At 38.4% G+C, this 19,604-nt stretch overlaps 1 protein-coding gene across 7 annotated transcripts in view; it reads right to left on the bottom strand.

Moving 5' to 3' along the window:
* The window catches only part of LOC104586324 (protein ALWAYS EARLY 3-like), a 55,148-nt gene that overhangs the window by 7,409 nt on the left and 28,135 nt on the right, over positions 1 to 19,604 (bottom strand). For 6 of the 7 annotated variants that reach the window (XM_088902697.1, XM_010243513.3, XM_088902695.1 and 3 more), the window contains 7 exons: positions 18,311 to 18,594; positions 18,056 to 18,118; positions 16,561 to 16,890; positions 16,300 to 16,478; positions 7,568 to 7,850; positions 964 to 1,203; positions 64 to 225 (listed from right to left, as the gene is read on the bottom strand). In XM_088902697.1, coding sequence (XP_088758823.1) covers positions 64 to 225; positions 964 to 1,203; positions 7,568 to 7,850; positions 16,300 to 16,478; positions 16,561 to 16,890; positions 18,056 to 18,118; positions 18,311 to 18,594 — 1,541 coding nt within the window. The remainder of the gene's footprint in view (positions 1 to 63; positions 226 to 963; positions 1,204 to 7,567; positions 7,851 to 16,299; positions 16,479 to 16,560; positions 16,891 to 18,055; positions 18,119 to 18,310; positions 18,595 to 19,604) is intronic. The other variant, XM_088902696.1, reaches the window with a different exon arrangement.

Genomic DNA, 19,604 nt, shown 5'->3' with positions numbered 1-19,604 from the left:
ATGTTGACAAAACAAATTTTAGCAATAGACATAATTTAAAAACCTATTATTACGAGGTATAACCTTTTTATCAAGAGCACGAGTCAGCTCAGAAAGAGCCCGTATATCAGCCTCCTTTGCTTGAACTTGTGCTAGAGTAAATGGCTGAGTGTATCTAGCATGTTGTGCATTAATCATTTCACTGGCAGCAGCTTTAGCCTGCGAAATGGAATTGATTGTGTCCTCCTGAAAAAAAATGATGAGTTTAAATGATTTTGACAAACATAAAACCAAATTCCAATTATTCCAATTCGGAGCACCCCTCTGAGCATGAAAATCAAGAAACAAATCAAGGCGGGCCCTATGTGAATCTAAAAATAGTATCTAAACCACTTTTTGTTGTTGATATTTCAATTACTCATGGTGAGTTCAAAATCCAACTGCACATAATTTATCCACTAGAGCTTACAAATACATCCATCTGGCCAATCCAAATTTGGAAAACCTAAAGTGCCTTTTGGAAAGTCTTTTTAGAAAAAAAAAGACATATTGAGCTTTTGGGATCTTGTCTTTAAAGGCAAAGACCGTTTGGCAAGTGGCTTGGTCTACCGGGCTTTTTAAAATGCATTTAGAGGCTATTCATCACGCGGAAAGACCATAAAACTTCAATTGAAGCTTCCTGAAATTCGGCATTTTTTGCCATTTTGGATGTTTCCACACACGTCTTCTGGTCTTACCAGCTTTTGGTTACCAAACAAAAAAAGACCAATTTTCTGTCTTTCAAGCTTGCCGATGCCCAAAAGACCACACGGAAAGACTTGCCAAATGCAACCTAATACAAGCACTTAAAAATTAAAAACAAGCTTATTTATTCAAATAAATCCTTACTTCCAAAAAGTTGATCAGTTTAACCTTTGCTGTTTCGTGAATGTTGCTAGAAATTATTCAATAGATAAATGACACGTAGAGATGACAACTACCTACCTTTGCCTGCTTTAACAGAGTGTTCATGGGATAAGTCGCAGATGAAATCTGAGAAGAACAATCTACGATTTCCATATTCTCACATGGAGCAAATTTCATGCAACATCCATTTTTCAGATCTTTGGATCGAATCATTTTAGGCTCATTGATATTCTCACTGAAAATTTCAACTTCAGCAGTCTGTTTTCGAAGAAATTCAGGCATAATTTCCATTGGATTCGAAGGCATGCAGTCAATATCCTGGGAAAAAGGATAAAGTTTCATGTCATTGAGTTCAAAGACAAATAATTCTGCCAGAAAGTTATACCTTAACCTTATGGGGAGGAAACCACTGACCAATTCATGTTTGAAGTTTTTAACCTACTATTACTTTTATGAGGCAGAGGATGAATACGGAATTTAACAAATAAAATGTAGAAAGGAACTGTCAATAATTCCTACTTCATAAGCATAGCTGTCACAAAATTTGTGTTGTCACATCCAAGAAATACTTTAAACTAGATGTTGTTGTATTGACTCATTAGGTTCTCATGAGAAAACATCAAGTATTTTCATAAAAGGAAATGAATTACAGAATGGTGACATCATTGAAATATTAATTAATTTATTTAGAATTATCAAAGATGCTTAAATTGAGTAGTTCACAAAACTACAAAACAATAGTTATAGTAAACAACGAGAATATATATATAAAAGAATCCTGCAAGTACATGAAAAAACGAATAATGAGGCTAATATGTTAAAATAGTTCGAGATTTCAAAAATCAAAGAACCTATCCATATCAGATTCTTTTTATTTAGCAACAAGTGTTCTCAGTAAAGGAAGAAATAAGAGATAATAAACTTGCCTTCAAAGATTCTATCCCTTGGATTAAGTGAGTTTAAAAGGACAAAAAGAATGAGATCAAATGAACAGAACAGAATTTACAAAATGAAAGAACAAAATTGAAAGTAACAAATCCTCAAGTTAGCATGTAAGCAATAATATAGTAAAAGGATGAAAAAAAGAAAATTTTTCATATTATTTTCATCATCATATAGAATTTTTTTCTATAACATATAATAAAAGGGAGAGTGATCATTTTGATCAAAGAATAACTCAATGTGAACATTTTCAGTACCTTGGTTCAATAATTCATAACATGGGAGAGATTGACGAGGATGTCACCCAAAGAAATAGAGCAGGATGGTCAAAATGGAGGGATGCATCTGGACTTTTATGTGATAGGCAAAAACCACTTAGATTAAAAGGAAAAATCCCATAAGACAGTTGTGAGGCTAGCCATGTTATATGGAGCCAAGTGTTGGGCAATCAAGAAACATGTCTAGAAAATCAATGTGTCAGAAACGTGAATGAAGATGGATGAGTGGAAAAACTAGAAACAATAGGATTAGGAATGGAGTACCTAAAGGAACCTAGTAGCTCAAATAGGTGATAAAATGAGAGAGAATAGATTAAGATGGTTTGGGCACATGCATAGAAGACCACCAATTGAAAGAAGTGATTTGTTACACATTGAAGGGGCTAGAAGAGCTTGGAGTAGACCAAAAAGGACATGGGTAGAAGTAGTATGAAATGATTTAAGCACTAGTAGTTTAACAGTGGATATGACTTTAAATAGAATAGATTGGCGAAACAGGATTCATGTAGCCAACCTCATATGACAAGGCATGGATGATGATGATGAACCTGATTTTACATCCCATTTGTTAACCACTTTTCTTTAATTTTCTAACAATTGCACTTCTATGCACTTATCCAAAACAGGTCCATTTTCTCGATAAACTCCTAACATAAGGTAGCTCATGTGTCTACACAATATGTTTCCTTATCCATTTACTTTCATATTTAAAGCCTGAAATCCTAAGATGGGTACCAAGTGTCAGTCTAACAGAACCTAATCAATCTCTCCCTCAATCTTCACTTTCAAATCCTGAAATCTATTCTTAACATTGGTCTATAAGTGGAGCATACTTTTTTTCTGATAAATGAATAAAAATTTTATTAATCCAAGAGATAAGAGTTACAGGCAACCCAAGGAAAGGCACAAGATGCGACCTTTCTTTTAAGATTGATCACAGAATCAAAAGGAACATGAATTACAAGGTAACCCAAAATAAAGAATCCCGAGAACCCCCTGTTTAGCAAGTAAGTCATCCATCGAGTTTGCTGATCTGCCTACCCACTGAACTCTAACTGTCATATTCCTTGTTAGCCATTTGATTTTTTAAGGAGGTCTCTATAGTCCCAGACCACAGAATCCGGATTCAGCAACTATCCCACAACCACCTGAGAGTCCCTTTCAATAAGCAGATGCTCCTCCTATGCCCAAAGGTCCAGGATTACCTTGGCTACTTACCTTACATTCAAAAAAGGGGGGAGGGATGTACATAAGAGATGTACAAACAGGCCAGAAAAAAACAAAAAAGAAAGGCCTGGATCAACTAAGACGGCAAAGTGTAAGCACTATACAAAAAATCCCTTCCCAGGCCTTGCTTTGCTAAAACATCATCAGTTCAACTGATCTCCCGGGGAATCCATCTAAAGGTGCAATTCAGCAGAGAAGACAGCTCATGAATTTCAAGCAAGAAGGTGAGCTAACCTCTATAGTCCCCCATCTGAGTCTTTTTCCAACTTGATGGTACTCCTTGAGTCTCCTTCTACAACTTCAGAGGGAGTGGACTTCTTGATGGTACTTAAAAGGAGCCTCCCAGCAAGCCTTAAGCCTTCTAGAAGGGAGCGGACTTCTGCTTCAGAGGCATCTACAGCTTGAACCTGACCACTAAAAGCCCACAACATGTCTCCAATATAGTTTCTAATCGCTGCTGAGGGAGGAAGCAGCAACCTTCTAAAACTGCCATCAAACTGCAACAGGTACTCACACTCCCTCAAGGAGGGAGGTAGAGCCATTGAAGTTGGAGAGGAAAGGGAAGTATGCAGAATCTGCAGTCAGTTTCTTCGTAACTCCCCTCTGTTCACACCATCAAAATGTTGGTGGACCCAATGTTTTAAAAGTGAAAGGCACAAAAAAAGCGCAAGGGCCATCTTGCGCCTGAAGCACAAGGCAAAGTGCGAGCCTTTTTGAAGCAAGGCACAAAAATGCAAAAAAAAAAAAAAATCCAAAAAGTTCAAAATAAAAGCCAAATTTTTCAAAAATGCCAAAAAATTAAAAAAATGCAAATTATTAAAATATTAACACGTTATTAATTAAAATATAAACTTAAATTTTAAAATAAATGCTTTCAAAACCTATTATCTCAAACTAAAATACATAAGCATAACATGTAAAACATATCCAAAATAAAATCAAGCATAACATATAAAACATATTCAAGCATGTAAGCTCTTAATCTCTTTATTTTTTTTCCCAATTCCATTACTTCAAATAGCTAATGTGATATTAAACATTATGCATTCTTGATTCTACAAGCAGCCTTTGTACCAAGCCCCTCGAGGCAAGCCCAAAATGGCCCATATTAGGATTTTAAATTCTTAATCCCTATAAAAAAGAAAGGTTTTATAAATTCAAGTGTCTTTTAAAAATATCTTTTATCAGGATGAATGAATGAGCAACATTAGCAAATATGAGGTTCTCTCCACTTTGGCGAGGGGCTTGATCGGGGGTCCAGGGTGGAGCCCCCGGCCCAACTGCTAAACACAAAAAAAAAAACAAAAAAAAAGAAGAAAAAAATGCACATATTTTCAGAAGGCACACACTTAGGCGGAAACACAAGGCACACCAGGTGCATGCCTTTTGAAAATACTCCGCTTGGGACCTAGGTGAAACACATACCATAAAACGCACCTCGCCTATGCACCTAGGGGCACCTTTTAAATCACTAGGTGGACCAGCATCCATGAGAAATTTAAGGATAAGATCTTCTCACAAATACTATCCAAAGAGGAGAAGCTATCTTCAAAAAGTCTTTAGTTCCTTTCTTCCCAAATTCCCCACACCGCAACACGAATTACTACTTTCCAAAAGAGCTTTCCTCTTTTTCCCATCTTTGGTGAAGACTTCTGAGTGTGGAGAGGAGATGGAAATGTCAAGATTTCAGAATCTATTAAGGCTCTATGGAAGTTAAAATTGTACGAAACTGGGTGATTGGCCAATTGGATGGTTGAGGAGACCAGGGTATTTTTATCTCTAACCAGATAGAACAGGGAAGGGAAAGAGTCAGATAAGGGTTTGTTACCCCACCAAAGGTCAGTCCAAATCTTATTTTGTTTCCATTACCCAGTTTGTATCTAATAAAAGAAACAAAGTTGTTTTGGGTTACCTTGGCTACTCCCATCAAAGTTCAGCTTAACAAAACCCTCCAGGTAGCATCCACTCTACCATAAATCTGTTTTTTCTGATAGAAGTATTAGCCACTAGTAACCAACTACTCCAAAGATCATCAATGGAGTAGGTGTCAAAAAGGTTTAAGGTTTCAGCCACTGAATTGCCATTGTCAGAACACAATCTTTAACTTCTGAAAATCTTCTTTCCTTTTCTGAGAAAATTCCGACTTTCCTTTCTTTCCAAACAGTCCACAAGAGAGCTGCTCTGATGCACTTTCACATAATTCTCCCTCTCTCTCTTTTTTTTTTATCAGCAAAATGACTTTTATTAATTACAGAGAAATATTGAAATACAGTAGTTATAGGTTGCAGAATGCATTAACCCAATCTGCAAACACTACAAAACATTTACAGTTCTGCCCAGTACAAGGTAGATCTATTTGCCCCCTGTTTTGTTAGGGTGTCTGCCCATAATTCTCCCTCTCTTTGTGTGCCATTAACAATCCTTATTCTGAACTTTACAAAGAACAGGCCACTTGGGGGATAAACACCAATTAGTTCTCTTCTTTTGCAAGTTTTCAAAGTATTAATCTTACCATAGTAGACTTCCCAGCAAAAAACAGCAATCCTTGGGAAAATAGTTCTAGTCCAGACTTCTTTAACTGGGAAACCCCAGGGTGCAGGAGTAGGGCAAAGGGATTTGAAAAAGGAGGAGCAAGTAAAGTTACCTTTCGAAGCAGGGGTCCAAATTCATAAGTAAAGTTTGAGGGGTCCTCCAAGAAAACAGACTCAAGTGATAACAAATGTTCAGAAACACAAGCAGATTCATCATCCTGTAGCCCTCTTCAGAACCCAAATTAATGCCAAAGGAGAAACCAGGGAAGAAATAAACTTGGAATCAGCTCTTTTTTATAAAGGGAAAGAGAGTAAAGAGAGGGATCAAGGTCTTTAAGGAGTTGGTTGCCCACCCAAATATCTTCCCTAAAAAGAACATTATTTCCAGAGTAGACATCATACTGGACCAACCTGAGGAATTGGGGAAGGATCCCATGTATAGCCTTCCAAGGTGTTGCAAGAGTCGCCTGTCGAAATACCCTAGCATCCCAACCATTCTCCGAAAAGTCATGAATCCTAGTCACCACCATGTGCCACAACCTCTCTCTCTAAAGGCCATCTCCATAACCACTTCCCTAGTAAAGCTTCATTCTTAAGAACTAGGTTTCCTAATCCTAAACCCCCTTCTTCCTTACTTCTACTATCTCCCACCTAATCAAATGACCTTTCTTCACTTCCCCTGGATCCCACAAAAAGTCCCCCATCACCATTTCTAACGGCTTAACTTCCCTTGAGGGTATCCTAATAAGTGGATCATACTTTTCAAGGTTTCACCTATGTGATGACAAAGAATCCTAAGTTGGGCACCTAACCTGAACAGCATAAAATATAGTAAGGCATCCATCTTGTATTTGTATCACCTAGACAAGAACTTTTTGATAATAGAACAGGAGCACCACCCCTTGTACAAGGGTTCATATCATGCATGATACCTCTAGAAGAGCAAAGAGGAGGCCCATGGGTTGAAATAGTGATTTTGAGCTAGATACCAATATACCTGTACAGTGGCTCCATATCATGTAGGATGCTTCAATTTTTAGTGTAGATTCCATATACAATATCACATCTAGCTATGTCCTTTCCACATCCAAGTAACATAGATTCTGAGAGTTCATATTTTAACCAGTGTTTTAAAAGGCGTGGGAGGCGTACGCCTGGAGGCGAGGCGCTGCGTATGCCAGAGGCGCTGACACCTCTGAGGCGTACGCCTCATGCACATCTGATAAAAAAAGACAGAAAAAAAAAAGAAAAAAGAAAAAATGAGATCCCCCCTTCCTCTTCATCCTCCTCCTAACCCCCCCTCTTAAGGAGGCTTACGCCTCCTTGTGTTCAGGAGGCTTAGGCCTCTTGCGTTCTGAACTACACCTCACACCTCTAGGTGGTGGAACGCCTCGTGTCACGCCTCCGTGTTTTAAAACATTGATTTTAAACACCATGCACCAGACAAGCAGTCTTGGTAACTTTTAAAAATGTCTTAGCTTAATAGTAATGTCATTTTAGCTTCTTTTTAGTAAGGCAGACAAATAATTATGCCTGCGGTCTGCCCAATGTTCTTCTTTCTTACCTCCAACAAAATCAATTTCATGGGCTGAAAAGAGCAATTTTTTAAGGCAAAGAGAATATGCATTCCAAATCAATGTTAAGATCTAACAATATAAATGTAAATATGAATAAAAGGTAGCAGTCAGTGAAAGAATGCATTACCATGACAAATTCAACCCCTAGTTCAGGCCGGTCAAACTGAACTCTGCATCTGTTACGATCAACAGTTAGTACACTGCCATCATGGATTTCACGTGTCTTGGGGTGACAAGCAATAACACGCTGCCCAACTGATAAAGGTCGTGCCAGGTCTGTAGGAAGACCTTCTCTAGTACCGGCACGAAGTTCTGCATAATGTGTTCTAACGGATTCACGATATTGTTCTAGTTTCTCCTTCTCTTCCTTTAGAAATTGTTCAGATAACCTTCGGGGCTTGCCAAGGGAACTGTAACACAAGAAAGAGAAATCTTAATTGTTTTGCTGACAGTTGTATATGAAATTGAAGAAAAAGAATAAGAAATGTTTCCTTTTAAGTTTTAATAGATAAAAAGAAGTATATTAAACCTCATATAAGAGACTCAAGGTATTTCCAGACAGTTCACTGTACAATGTTCAATCATCAATCATCACATCATCCAAAGATCATTTGCATAGAAAACATACATATTGTGTGATATAATGCCATTAGCAAAGCTTTTCCCAAGCCTATTTGGAAAGTGATGAACAAAGATAAAAAGGCTGCCCAGGTGTACAACTGATCTGAGATGTCACAGGATTCCATAACCAGGATATTATGATTTTTTTTTAACTGTAAGGTAAAGTAATTCATTAAAATCAAAAAGTCAAAATACAATAGCGCCCCTGTACAATGAGGAACTGTGCAGAGGAAGTGTCATATGCCCAATCAGCCAAACCCACCAAAACAAAAGAGAAAACTATGAACTTTTTACAGAAAGAAAATCAAGATCAAAAATAGAACATGTCTATTTTTGAACAATGGGTGATTTGCCAGAACCCTTTTGAAGACTATCTCCCTTCAAAAATTCTACTATTACTTTCACTCCACACTACCCAGAAAACTGCTGAGGGGAGGATGCTCCACACTACCTTTCCAGCCCTGCTTAACTAAGCCTCCTAAAAACCAAGCCCCTATGAATCTATCCCATCACATCAGATGGGAAACACAATTTAACCCCAATCCAGTGGGGCAGGTTTGTAACTTAGAGGAGTGTGCTGTGGTATTGGCTTGTAAGACTGATTTTCTTCCGTGAAGTATTTGGCTCTGCCTTTGGGGGCTAATTGGCTCTCTTCTTCGATTTGGGATCCAGTCATTGAAAGATTGGAGAGAAAATTATCATCTTGGAAGGCTAAATACCTCTCTTTTGGAGGAAGGATGACCTTGATAAGAAGTACCCTTTCAAATCTGCCAACTTATTTCCTTTCCCTGATCCCTATCCCAATTGAAGTTGATAAAAGATTGGAGCAGCTTCAGAGGAATTTTCTTTGGAGGGGTTCGGAGGAGGAGATCAGGGTTCATCTAGTTAATTGGGACCAAGTTTGTCTTCCAAAAGCTGAAGGTGGTTTAGGAATAAGGAAATTGAAGAATTTTAATACTGCTCTCTTGTGCAAGTGGATTTGGAGATTCTCGGCTGAGAGGAATGCTTGGTGGAGATCTCTTATTGCTGACAAGTATGGGGTGGAATGGGGAAACTGGAGAACTAGAGCTCCTCCTCTAAATTGGGGCAACTCCCTGTGGAAAGGAATTATGAAAAATTTTCCTTTTTCTGGAAAGGGATTTCTGTAAATGTGGATAAAGGTGATAGAACAAAATTCTGGAAGGATACGTGGTGTTTGGATGGCCCCCTTGCTGGATCCTTCCCTCTCCTTTTTAGATGTGCTGTTAACCAAGAGGCTACTGTGGCTGATTACTTCTCTTTGCTTGAGGATTCAGTGTCTTGGTCCCTTCTCTTAAGGAGGAATTTATTTGATTCGGAGTTGGAAGAATTTTTGGAGCTGATGACTCTCCTTCATAAGCAGAAGATAGATGTGCTTGGGGATGATAAGTAGTGCTGGAAATGGAAGCTGGATGGTGTTTTTTCTGTGAAATCCATGGATGCTAAGTTATGCAGTGTGGGGCATACTGGTTTCCCAGCTACACAGATATGGAATTCTATGAGCCCCTCAAAATCTAATTTTCTGGTTTGGATGATGGCCCTAGACAAATGCCTTTCCAGGTCTAATCTGTTAAGGAGGGGCATTCAAATTCTAGATTCAGCTTGTGTTCTTTGTGGGACTGCTACAGAAACTACAGATCATTTGTCTTCACTGTCCATTCTCCTTTCAGATTTGGATGCATTTTCTCAAAGCGTTGGGTGTTAGGTGGGTCATGCCGAGATCGGTTAAGGAGCATCTTTGTAGTTGAAAATCAAAGGGTCTAAGTAAGATAGGGAAGCTGATGTGGAAGACAATCCCTGCTGCTGTTTTGTGGTCCATTGGGGCTGAAAGGAATAGTAAAGTTTTCTGTAATAGATCTAAAGGTCTTGATGATGTAACTCAGAGAGCAGTGGGCAAGCTGATTTCTTGGATTTCCATTTCTGGGGAGTTCAGAGATCTTAGCTTGCCCGATTTGTTTCAGTCTGGCTCCTGGGGGAGATTGTAGCCCCGGCTGTTTTTCAGACTGCCTTCTTGGGTCTGAATCTCAGTCTGTATTTGAATTTCTGAGTTGAATAAAATTACATTACCTTTTACAAAAAAAAAGTCCAGCAGTCTTACCCTAACCCAGTAAGTGAAGTCACAGTGTAACAACAAATGGCTAGAAGACTCCACAGCTCCCTTACATAATGTGCAAGCCATATCCACCACCTCTAAACCTCTTCTCGCTAAATTGTCCTTAGTTAGGATCTTGCGCAGCACTGCAGACCAGACAAAAAAAAGTTTAGAAGGTAGCAGCTCTGATCCAGATCATGTCACTTGGAAAGGGAGATGTATCCTCCCTTGACAAGCAATTAAAGAAGGATTTCACAGAGAAAGAACCCGATTTCTCAAAGAGCCATTTCCTTTTATCCTCCCCAACTCCAGTTATCTTTGAATCAAAAAGAATCTCAAGCAAACTAACCAAAGAAGCCAACATCCCAATCATTAAAATACTCCTGAATTGGGAGTTCCAAGTACACTGTCCATTTTGCCTTTCCAAACAATCAGCAACTGCTGCATCCTTGTGTACTGCAATCTCAAACAGATCAGGATATAAGGCCATTAGAGGGTCACCCCACACCAGTAGCCCTTCCATAAAAGCACTCTATGGCCATAGCCCACTTTGTATTTTATGCCCTTCAAGAACTGAGGATGAATTTTCTGAATTTCCTTCCAAATTGAACACCCATAGGAAGATCTTACTTCTGCTGTCTCCCACTCCCTGCTACTGGACCCATACTTGGATACAATTAACCATCTCCACAGACTATCTGTATGCTCATTAAATCTCCACAACCACTTTCCCAACAGAGCAGTATTTTTTTTTATCACTAACACAATTCATTAATTATCACAATAAGAATTACAAAGAGGAAGACAAACTTTCTTATCTTCCAACTTCAGCTTGAGCCCCAAGAAAGGAAACAAGAGAGAAAGAGAAAAAAGAAAAAGAAAAAAGAGATTTAAATTACATCTGTGCCCAGAACAATGAATCCCTGTCCACCCCTTGTTTAACTAACCCATCAGCAAAAGAATTAGCTGATCTTTTTACCCAATTGATTTTAACTTACATTTCTCGAACCAGTCGTCTGAATTTCCTCCGCACATTGCTATAACTCCATAAATCACTATTGTCTTTATTCAGCCACCCAATCACCACCTCCAAGTCCCATTCAGTTATGAGTTTTCTGATATTCATCTCCCTAGCTTTCTGGACTCCTTCCATAACTGCATGGATCTGAGCTCTAGGAGAGTCACCCACTCCAATTGGGCCTGAGAACATGGCAGAAACAACCCCAATCCCTGATTGTCCAAGGTTCCTTTTGCTACTTCCATCAAAGTTTAGTTTTATGAACCCCACAGGTGGGGGAGTCCAAGACACACTCATTACTGCTTTAGTCTGGGTACAGCTAGCAATCTCACCCCACTTCCTCAGCATGTCATCCACTGTATAATCTATGAATAGCTCTAGGGATTTCATCCAATGTACAACCCTTATATGGATCAAAGCCCTCAGATCTCAACACTTCTCTCTTCTACAGAGAAGATCCTAGAGTTTCTTTCTTCCCATAAAGACTAGTAGACTGCTGCCCTCAGTCCTCTCCACATAGTCCTTCCCCTTTTCATACGCCACCTGAAGAAAGGAGCAAAAATACTTTGCAAATTTGATGGAGGATTCCAAGTAAACCCAATCAGAGAGAAAGCCCACTCCCAAATAGATTTTGCAAATTGGCAAGACACCAGTAGATGAAAACCAGTCTCCCCATCAGCTTTACAAAGAACACACCAATGAGGGGACAAACAAGTATTGGTTCTCTTCTTCTGGAGTAGATCACCAATGTTGACTCTTTCCGAAAAGGCTTCCCAACAAAAGCTACCAACCCTAGGAGGAATTGGCCTACACCAAACCTCATTAACAGGGAAAGGGGAGGGGTTACAGGATTGGTGGACTGGATTAACACTTTAAAGGAGGCACAGGAGAAGGAACCAATAGGGGTGGGGATCCAGATTCTAGAGTCTTCCTTAGCAGGGTCTAAGAAAACATCATCAAGAAGTTGGAGGAGACTCGAAATACTATCAAGATCTGAATGTCTCAAAGCCCTTCTCAGACCCAAAGTCCAACCAAACCCATAATTGGAAGAGGAAGGGGTGATGAAAGAGGAAACTGGCTCATTTTATAAAAAAAAAAAAAAGATAGGGTGTACAAAGAAAGAAACGGGTCCTTTAGAGGGGCATTCCCCACCCAAGTTTGTTCCCAAAATTTTATGGAGTTACTTGAAAATTCAAATCATGAATGGCTTTCCAAGGCGAAGCGCTTGTGGTCCTAGCCCGAATTCCAGCATCCCATCCATTTAGCTCCAGCCCATGTATGCTTACCACTATTTTAGTCCATAATTTCTCCTTCTCTAGTGAGAATCTCCACAACCATTTCCCCAGAAGGGCCAAATTCCTTTCTCTAATGTTCCCAAGCCATAACCCACCACTGTTTTTACTCCTGGTCACCACCTTCCAGCTTACCCTATGGTCCCTCTTCTCCTCTCCTGGCTCCTAAAGGAAACCTTTCATCATCTTTTCCAATCTGTTAGCAACCTTTACTGGGATTTTGAACAATGAAAGGAAATAAATAGGTAAATTTCCTAGAGTAGCCTTAATCAATGTCATCCTACCTCCAAGAGAAAGGTAATTCTTTTTCCAAGAGACAAGTCTCTTCTCAAATCTTTCCATCGGATTCCAGAAACTCTCCCTCTTTTGATTGTTACCCAATGGCAACCCCAAGTAGTTCAATGGCCATCTTGAGACCTCACACCATAGGACTTCTGCATCTCCATAATTTCTCCCTCCTCCAAATTCACACCCACTACACAACTTTTCTCAAAGTTCACCTTCAATCTTGACATTTGTTCAAAAAGTAGTATCACCAATTTCCCAACAGAGCAATATTAACACCATATTATCTTGTTCCAAGTTCTCAAAATGTGGGTCATCCCCAACCGGCTTCTTTGTCTTTCCTGTCTAGTATCACAGTTTGCTACATCCACTAATACAGACATTCACAGGCTAAGACTATTTGAGAAAATTTGTCCCATCATGTACAACTATAGTAATTTGACTATTAGAATGGATTTGGGAAGCATACCTTTATGTGTGGAAGTAGTGGTAAATGTAAAATTAGGAATTAGATGATTCCCCAACCATCTCCAATCAATACCAAAGTTGTTCAAACCATGGAGACCAGGCAACAAAATACAGTGCGATTCTAGAAAATTCCACCAAAAATTAACAGCAAATTCTAGAAAATTCCAAACTCCACCCAAAAATCTGAAACAGAGTTCAATCAACAGGAAAATACAGTGCGATTCAGCCCCACTTGACAGTTGATACCATCTGCAAACAGCCCTTCAAATGTTCTCTATGATAAAAAAAAAAAAAAAAAGATATGATTTTTTTGGATTTTTGTCAGCAAAAATTGCAGGGAAAATATTAATTCTCATTTGAATGTCATTTAATCATTGTGAAATTTTCCCACAAATCAATATTAACCAAATGCTAGGGTTTCCTCAACCTGTCATCACACCACTCCCTGATCATTTGGACAGACTGAAACTCCCAAACCACTCAAACAACAAGAAAACAGATTATCATGTGCTCTGATACCAACAAAAATAAATAGAAACAAAAAGAATAATAAGAAGAAATCACTAGCACGATAGATGAGTTGGGTGAGTTGTTTCCAGTCAGCCCACCCTCAAAACATATAAGCATAACTTTAAAAGATGTAAAATTATAATGTTTCCTTCCCTATAAAACAGAACAAAGAATAAAAAACTACTGATTATCTCTACAGATATTACTGATGATATCTTGCTGAAAGCAAGGACATGTACTACCAAGAACCTTTAATTTAGAGACATAAGCCCCATGGCCATGGGTAGCATCTCCATTGGATTAAATACACTTGCTCCTTTCCCTTGTTTTAAAAACAAGAAATGCAACAAATGTAAAAGGGCTTCAAAATGTCCAAGGCGCAAGACAAGGAGCAAGCCCAAACAAAGAAAGAAAAGGTGAAGTCGAAGAAGTAAGGGGGGGAGGCCATGTTTCAAGGAGGAAAAGAAGGAATATAGCCCCTGTTTCAGGGAAGGGTCTCAAGCTTTGGGAAAAGTACGAGTCTCTCTTGCTTCCCTCAAACATTCATCAGTCGAAGCTTATGAAACTTCTCTCCAGTTATTAGTGTTTCACTCTCTCTTCGATGCATCAATTCAAGCAGCTTTGGCTTCATGTTTGTGGCATAACCTTTTTCTAGTTGGTGCTTCTTTTAAAAGTTAATAGACCATTTCTAGATTACAAGGCTACAAGAAACAAATATGAGGTTATTTAAAAGCTAACGGGCCATTAGGGGTGTGCCTTTTAGAAAGTTGCCCCACCTAGGTTCAAGCAACGTGCAGACGGCAAAATGCACACTTCCTATGTGCCTAGGCACCTTTTAAAACACCTTACCCACCCCAAACCTACTAGTTAGTACCTCTTGCTCTTCTCATCATAGGGATGTTATAAAGCTTAACTCTCATACTTTTGACATTCTGAGCCCTTCAGAAAATGGGATATTTTTGAGAAACAATGAAGACCCAATTATTTTCCTCTCTCAGAGCCTATAGGCATTGGTAAGGTAGAAAGGAGCAAGATCTCTATTTGAAGGGTTGAAATTTTCCAAGCACCTAGAGCATAGTCATATCATCATGGAAAAGATTCTAACGAAGCCACGAAGCTGATTTCTATGATAATATTCCTTGGAGATTTGCTCACTGTTATCAAGGAAATACCACTGTTGGCCTCATTCATGAAGATCTTGTAATCTAACATCTTTGCATTCACTATGATCTTCTCACATACTTCAAGGAATACACAATATTGTAGATTAATTTTGCTGAAAGGGATTCAGAATTAAATGATGTGTTAGAGTTGCTTCAAGTCCTTAAAAGGGTTATTTTGGGTCCATCCAGCTCAGATAGTCATATTTGGACCCTTACCCTCTGGTGTTTTCTCTTGCTTCCTTCTTTAAGGCTCTAATCCATCCCTCTAATAGCTTGGGATTTTCCTTTCCTGTTAAGGAGGTTTCGTGTAAACCTATACCTCCAAGGATTGTCGGCTTCTGTTGGGAGGTCTTCCAGGAAAGAAAAAATACTTGTGATCTACTCCAAATTAAAAGACCCAATTGGTGCTTATCCCCACATTGGTGTGTTCTATGTAAGGCTAACAGAGAAACTTGCTTCCACTTATTAATATCCTGCCCCCATGTTAAATCTGTTTGGGAGTGGTATTTGTCTTTGTTTGGGTGTAAGTGGACTCCCACACCTAATGTTCAGAGGCTGTTTACCTCTACTTTCTTTAGGTGGCCTAAGAAAAGAGGAAGAGTGTTGTAGAGATGTGTAAGAGCTGCAGTGAGCTGGACCATTTGGGAAGAAAGAAATTCCAGAATTTTCTCAGAAAAGGAAAGAAGCAAAGAGGGAAATATTGATACCACTCTGATTAGAGTGATTCACTGGGTAAAGTCTTTGGAGCTTTTTGCTGACTTCTCTTCAGTTGATATTATGAATAACCAGAAGGAAGTGGCTAATTCAGATTGTTATAAGACTGATGTAAGACCTCTTTGGACTCCACCAGATAATGATTTTATCAAGTTAAATATTAAGGGCTGAGACTCTGGCTGTTATGGAAGGTGTACAAAGGGAAAAGGATATGAACGTGAGCAAGCTGATTATAGAAGGGGAATCAAAACTGGTAATAGATTGGTTGAAAAAGGGAGGAAATGGCTTCTGGATGTTCAATAGTGAGAGAAGAAAATCAAGTGCCTAACACAAAACATGGAAGTAGAATTAAGTTGGATTAAAAGAACTGTTAATGCTTTTGCTGATGTACTAGCAAACTAAGGGGCGGGAAGAAATCAAATGTTTTGGGCACAATTGTAATCTGTATTATGCTTATAATTCTGGTGAGGAGAGGTAAGAAAGGTTACCTCTCCTCTGTTATATAATTTTCATCCTTTTTTAATGAAATTCCTTTATTGATCAAAAAAATTTCGCTGAAAGTTTTAAAACTCTGGTACATAATGCATATTATTTCTTGGTATTCTACAAGTTGTATACTTAAATGTAATCACATATAACCAATAGAAAAAAAAAAAAAAAAAGCTGATAAGAAAATACCTCCTTATGACACCCCATTCAACACGAGTTAACCTTGGAATATGACCCAACCCAACATGATTCAAGTATTCTACAAACTCCCGTTTAGCAAACCATGGGTAATCAATTGCACTATAAAACCACTCAAAAACACACCACCTACGTAGCATCGGTGATGACAGACAATGAGAAAGCATTTCCTGCAAATAAAAGAAGAAAGTAAAAAAACAAAGACATGATTAGATGAGATTCTGCAAATATGGAGGATGGAGCATATTTTACCTTAAAATCAAGTGTCTTGTCATGAAGTGACAATGAATACATATTAGGTCGATCTTTTCCAGAACTATCAGAAGATTTCAGCTCCTTTGAGATAAATGATTTTGGTAGATTTATCTTACGCCTACTCCTAAGTTTGGTTGGTAAGTTTACTTGGTCTGCAGGTTGAACTTGTATCATTGATACAGCTGACTCAGTTTCTGCTCTTGGCTGATCAGTGCTTGAAGAAGAACGTTCTGAAGGTTTGACTAATTTCCCATGCTTTGGCAGAAGAGTACTTTGATTAGTCCGTTTACCTTTTGTCACAGATTTCTTTCCTTCTTCCATTAAGGCCTATAAAACATGTTAATAAAAGGTACAGCCAAAACAGCAATGCATCAGCGAGATACCACAAAAGACCATAAAAAACATAATACTCCAGAAATCCACAAAAATGACAAGTTAAACAGGAAAAAAATCACAAGAGAGAATGGTGTAGAGGGGAAGAGCCCTTTGTGAGTAACACCCCCCCCCCAGCTTTGACAGTGATAATGTCCGATCACGGTAGGGTCAAAGAGAGGGAGTATAATTTCACTAAATTTCAGTTCCAGATATAGTAAACAAAACAAACTATAAGTTAACTTTCACTGAACTCAGTTTTCCAAATTTTGTATAAAAATAAAATTAATAAAAAATAAATAATACAAAACTAAATGTATCCAAGATGTTAATAAAATAATAGAAAATAATAAAATAAGATCCAACATTCTAAAACTTATAAAAAAAAAAGGTTTCAAATTTAGGGTTCAAATGGCCAAATTTTCCAAGATTTAAAACCAAGGCCATGCTTATGTTATTCAGGATCTAGGTTTAGTAGCTTCTTCAGCAAAGATATTCCTCTAACCAATGATCGGTAGCATATAAAAGGATTAATTTTCAAGACAGTATTCAGTAAAACCTCATTTTCAAATTCCCTGGCTACTACACTTCCACATGACAAGTTCTAGATGCCAAAATTGGACAGACAGAGGCTCTTGGCTCCCACCAGTATCTCACTTCATTAGCTTAAACTTTGACGGTTGTTGTCCAAGACTGTCAGGCATAGGAGTTTTTAAAAACAGTCAAGGAATTGCTATGGCCATCTTATCCAGACCTATAGGCTGGGAGTTCGGTAAGGACAGAATTGTTGGCTGTCTCAAAAAGGTAGAGATAGGCAAACACATTTGGTTATAGAGAGAGATTTATTGGTGGAAGGGAATTCAAGGGTTGCAGCAGGCTGGATTGAAATTTACAAAATGCCTCCTGGACATACAGGCACATCATGAGAGAAACGTTAACAGTTGACTAGGGAAGTGGGGGAATATTTTATTTGGACCAAAAGGTCAGCCAATAGCTTAGCGGATGCTTTAGCTAGGCAGGAGATCAATAAAATTGTAGAAATACCTACAGTAAGGCTTGCTCAGCAAGCAAAACAATAAATTCCAGCATCATAATCCAACCAGAAAAAAGAATTGCATACCTCAGTCTTCTGAAGCTCACTGGGATATGAATCACTGTGACCTTCTGATTTTGGACTCTGCAACTAGAAAATCAATAAGGCAGGTTTATAAAAAACACCATAAATTATATGAGAGACCTAAGAATATTTTTTATAAATAACAGAGAAAAGTCATTAAAGAAAAACTCCATGCAGACCAAAAATGTGGACAGCAGGCCAAGAGAGAAGATAGACCTAAGAATATGCACAATTGAAAGAAACCAAATCAATTCTTACTTTTGTTGCCAAGGACTTTCTTTTTCTATTTCTCATTTTAGGACTAGACTGGAAAGGACGCTGCTTTGTTTCTGTAACAACACTATCATCAACAGCTGAATCTCTTCCCAGTTTAGCACTTTTTGCACCAACGACTCCAACAGCAGCTACTGACTGATGTCCTTTCTCTTTAGTTGCTGACATTTTGGATTTGTCTCTTTGCTCCTTCAGGGGCATAGCTTCAGGTGCACTAGATTTCTCAACATCCAATGCTCTCTTTTCTTTCTTGAATTTCACATGTGGTTCTGGAATTGCAAATAAAGCAGCAAATCAGGTTTTTATTTCTGAAATTTCATAGTAGCAATGAATATAAAGATTCTTGCATTTTAACTTATAATGTCCTCAGATGATTCCACCCTGAATTCTGTTCTTGGCCCTTCTATTCAGAACAAAAACTACAGAACTAAACTGCCCTTTGAGATTCCAAGAAGAATCTTGTTGGTAATGTGGATGTAGAAGTCGAGGTAGCAATGGACCAAAAAGATTTTGATGGCATCATCACATTAGATGAAGTTAATTGGATAAAAAGGTATGGTCATTGAAAGAGTTCCCAGTTTGAAGAAGCTAGGTTGGTTCTTTTTAGATGGTGAAGAAATTGCTATAAAAAAACTTTTGGAATTAAAAGAAAGAATTAGAATTTGGATTATAACAAGAATTTGGTGATATAGATACGGTCACCTTGGATGGAAAGGGGTTGAGATTTATAGAGTTTTTGAGGGCTGTGATTTTTGCTAAAGGACAGGTAGAGAAATTTATCATGATAGAAGTGAAGCTGGAAATTGTTTTGGTGAATTTTTCTTCATGGTAACTTTAACACATAATTTCAATTAAAGAAAAATATTTATGCCAAGCATCCCTTTACATCGTATATTACATTGAAGCCCAGCAAAGTTGCTCCCTCTTGATTGGATCCCTTGTTTGGTTAAATAATCGGCAATGCTATTTTTTTTATAGGAAACGGTAACTTTCATTAGATAAAACCAGAGGAACAATTGTCACCTTCTAAAGTAAAAGGTGACCCCTGAATAACAAATAACTTATAATACTGCACAAAACAAAACCTCCCGATTCACCCCTTGTTTTGCTAGGTTGTGAGCTAAAGCATTTGCTGACCTCCTAGACCAATACACTTGTGCACCCAGCTCCCTTGTGAGGCTCAATAATTCCCTTACATGTTGTCTAAGGGACCACGTTCCCAAACTATTTGATTGCAGCCAACCTACTACTAATTTGGAATCCCCCTCCACTTCTAACT

The sequence above is a fragment of the Nelumbo nucifera genome, chromosome 4 (assembly GCF_055504915.1).
Source record: "Nelumbo nucifera cultivar China Antique chromosome 4, China Antique-T2T, whole genome shotgun sequence".
NCBI lineage: Eukaryota > Viridiplantae > Streptophyta > Magnoliopsida > Proteales > Nelumbonaceae > Nelumbo > Nelumbo nucifera.
The sequence above is the reverse complement of the archived record's forward strand: the minus strand, read 5'-3'. Positions and strand labels throughout refer to the sequence as shown.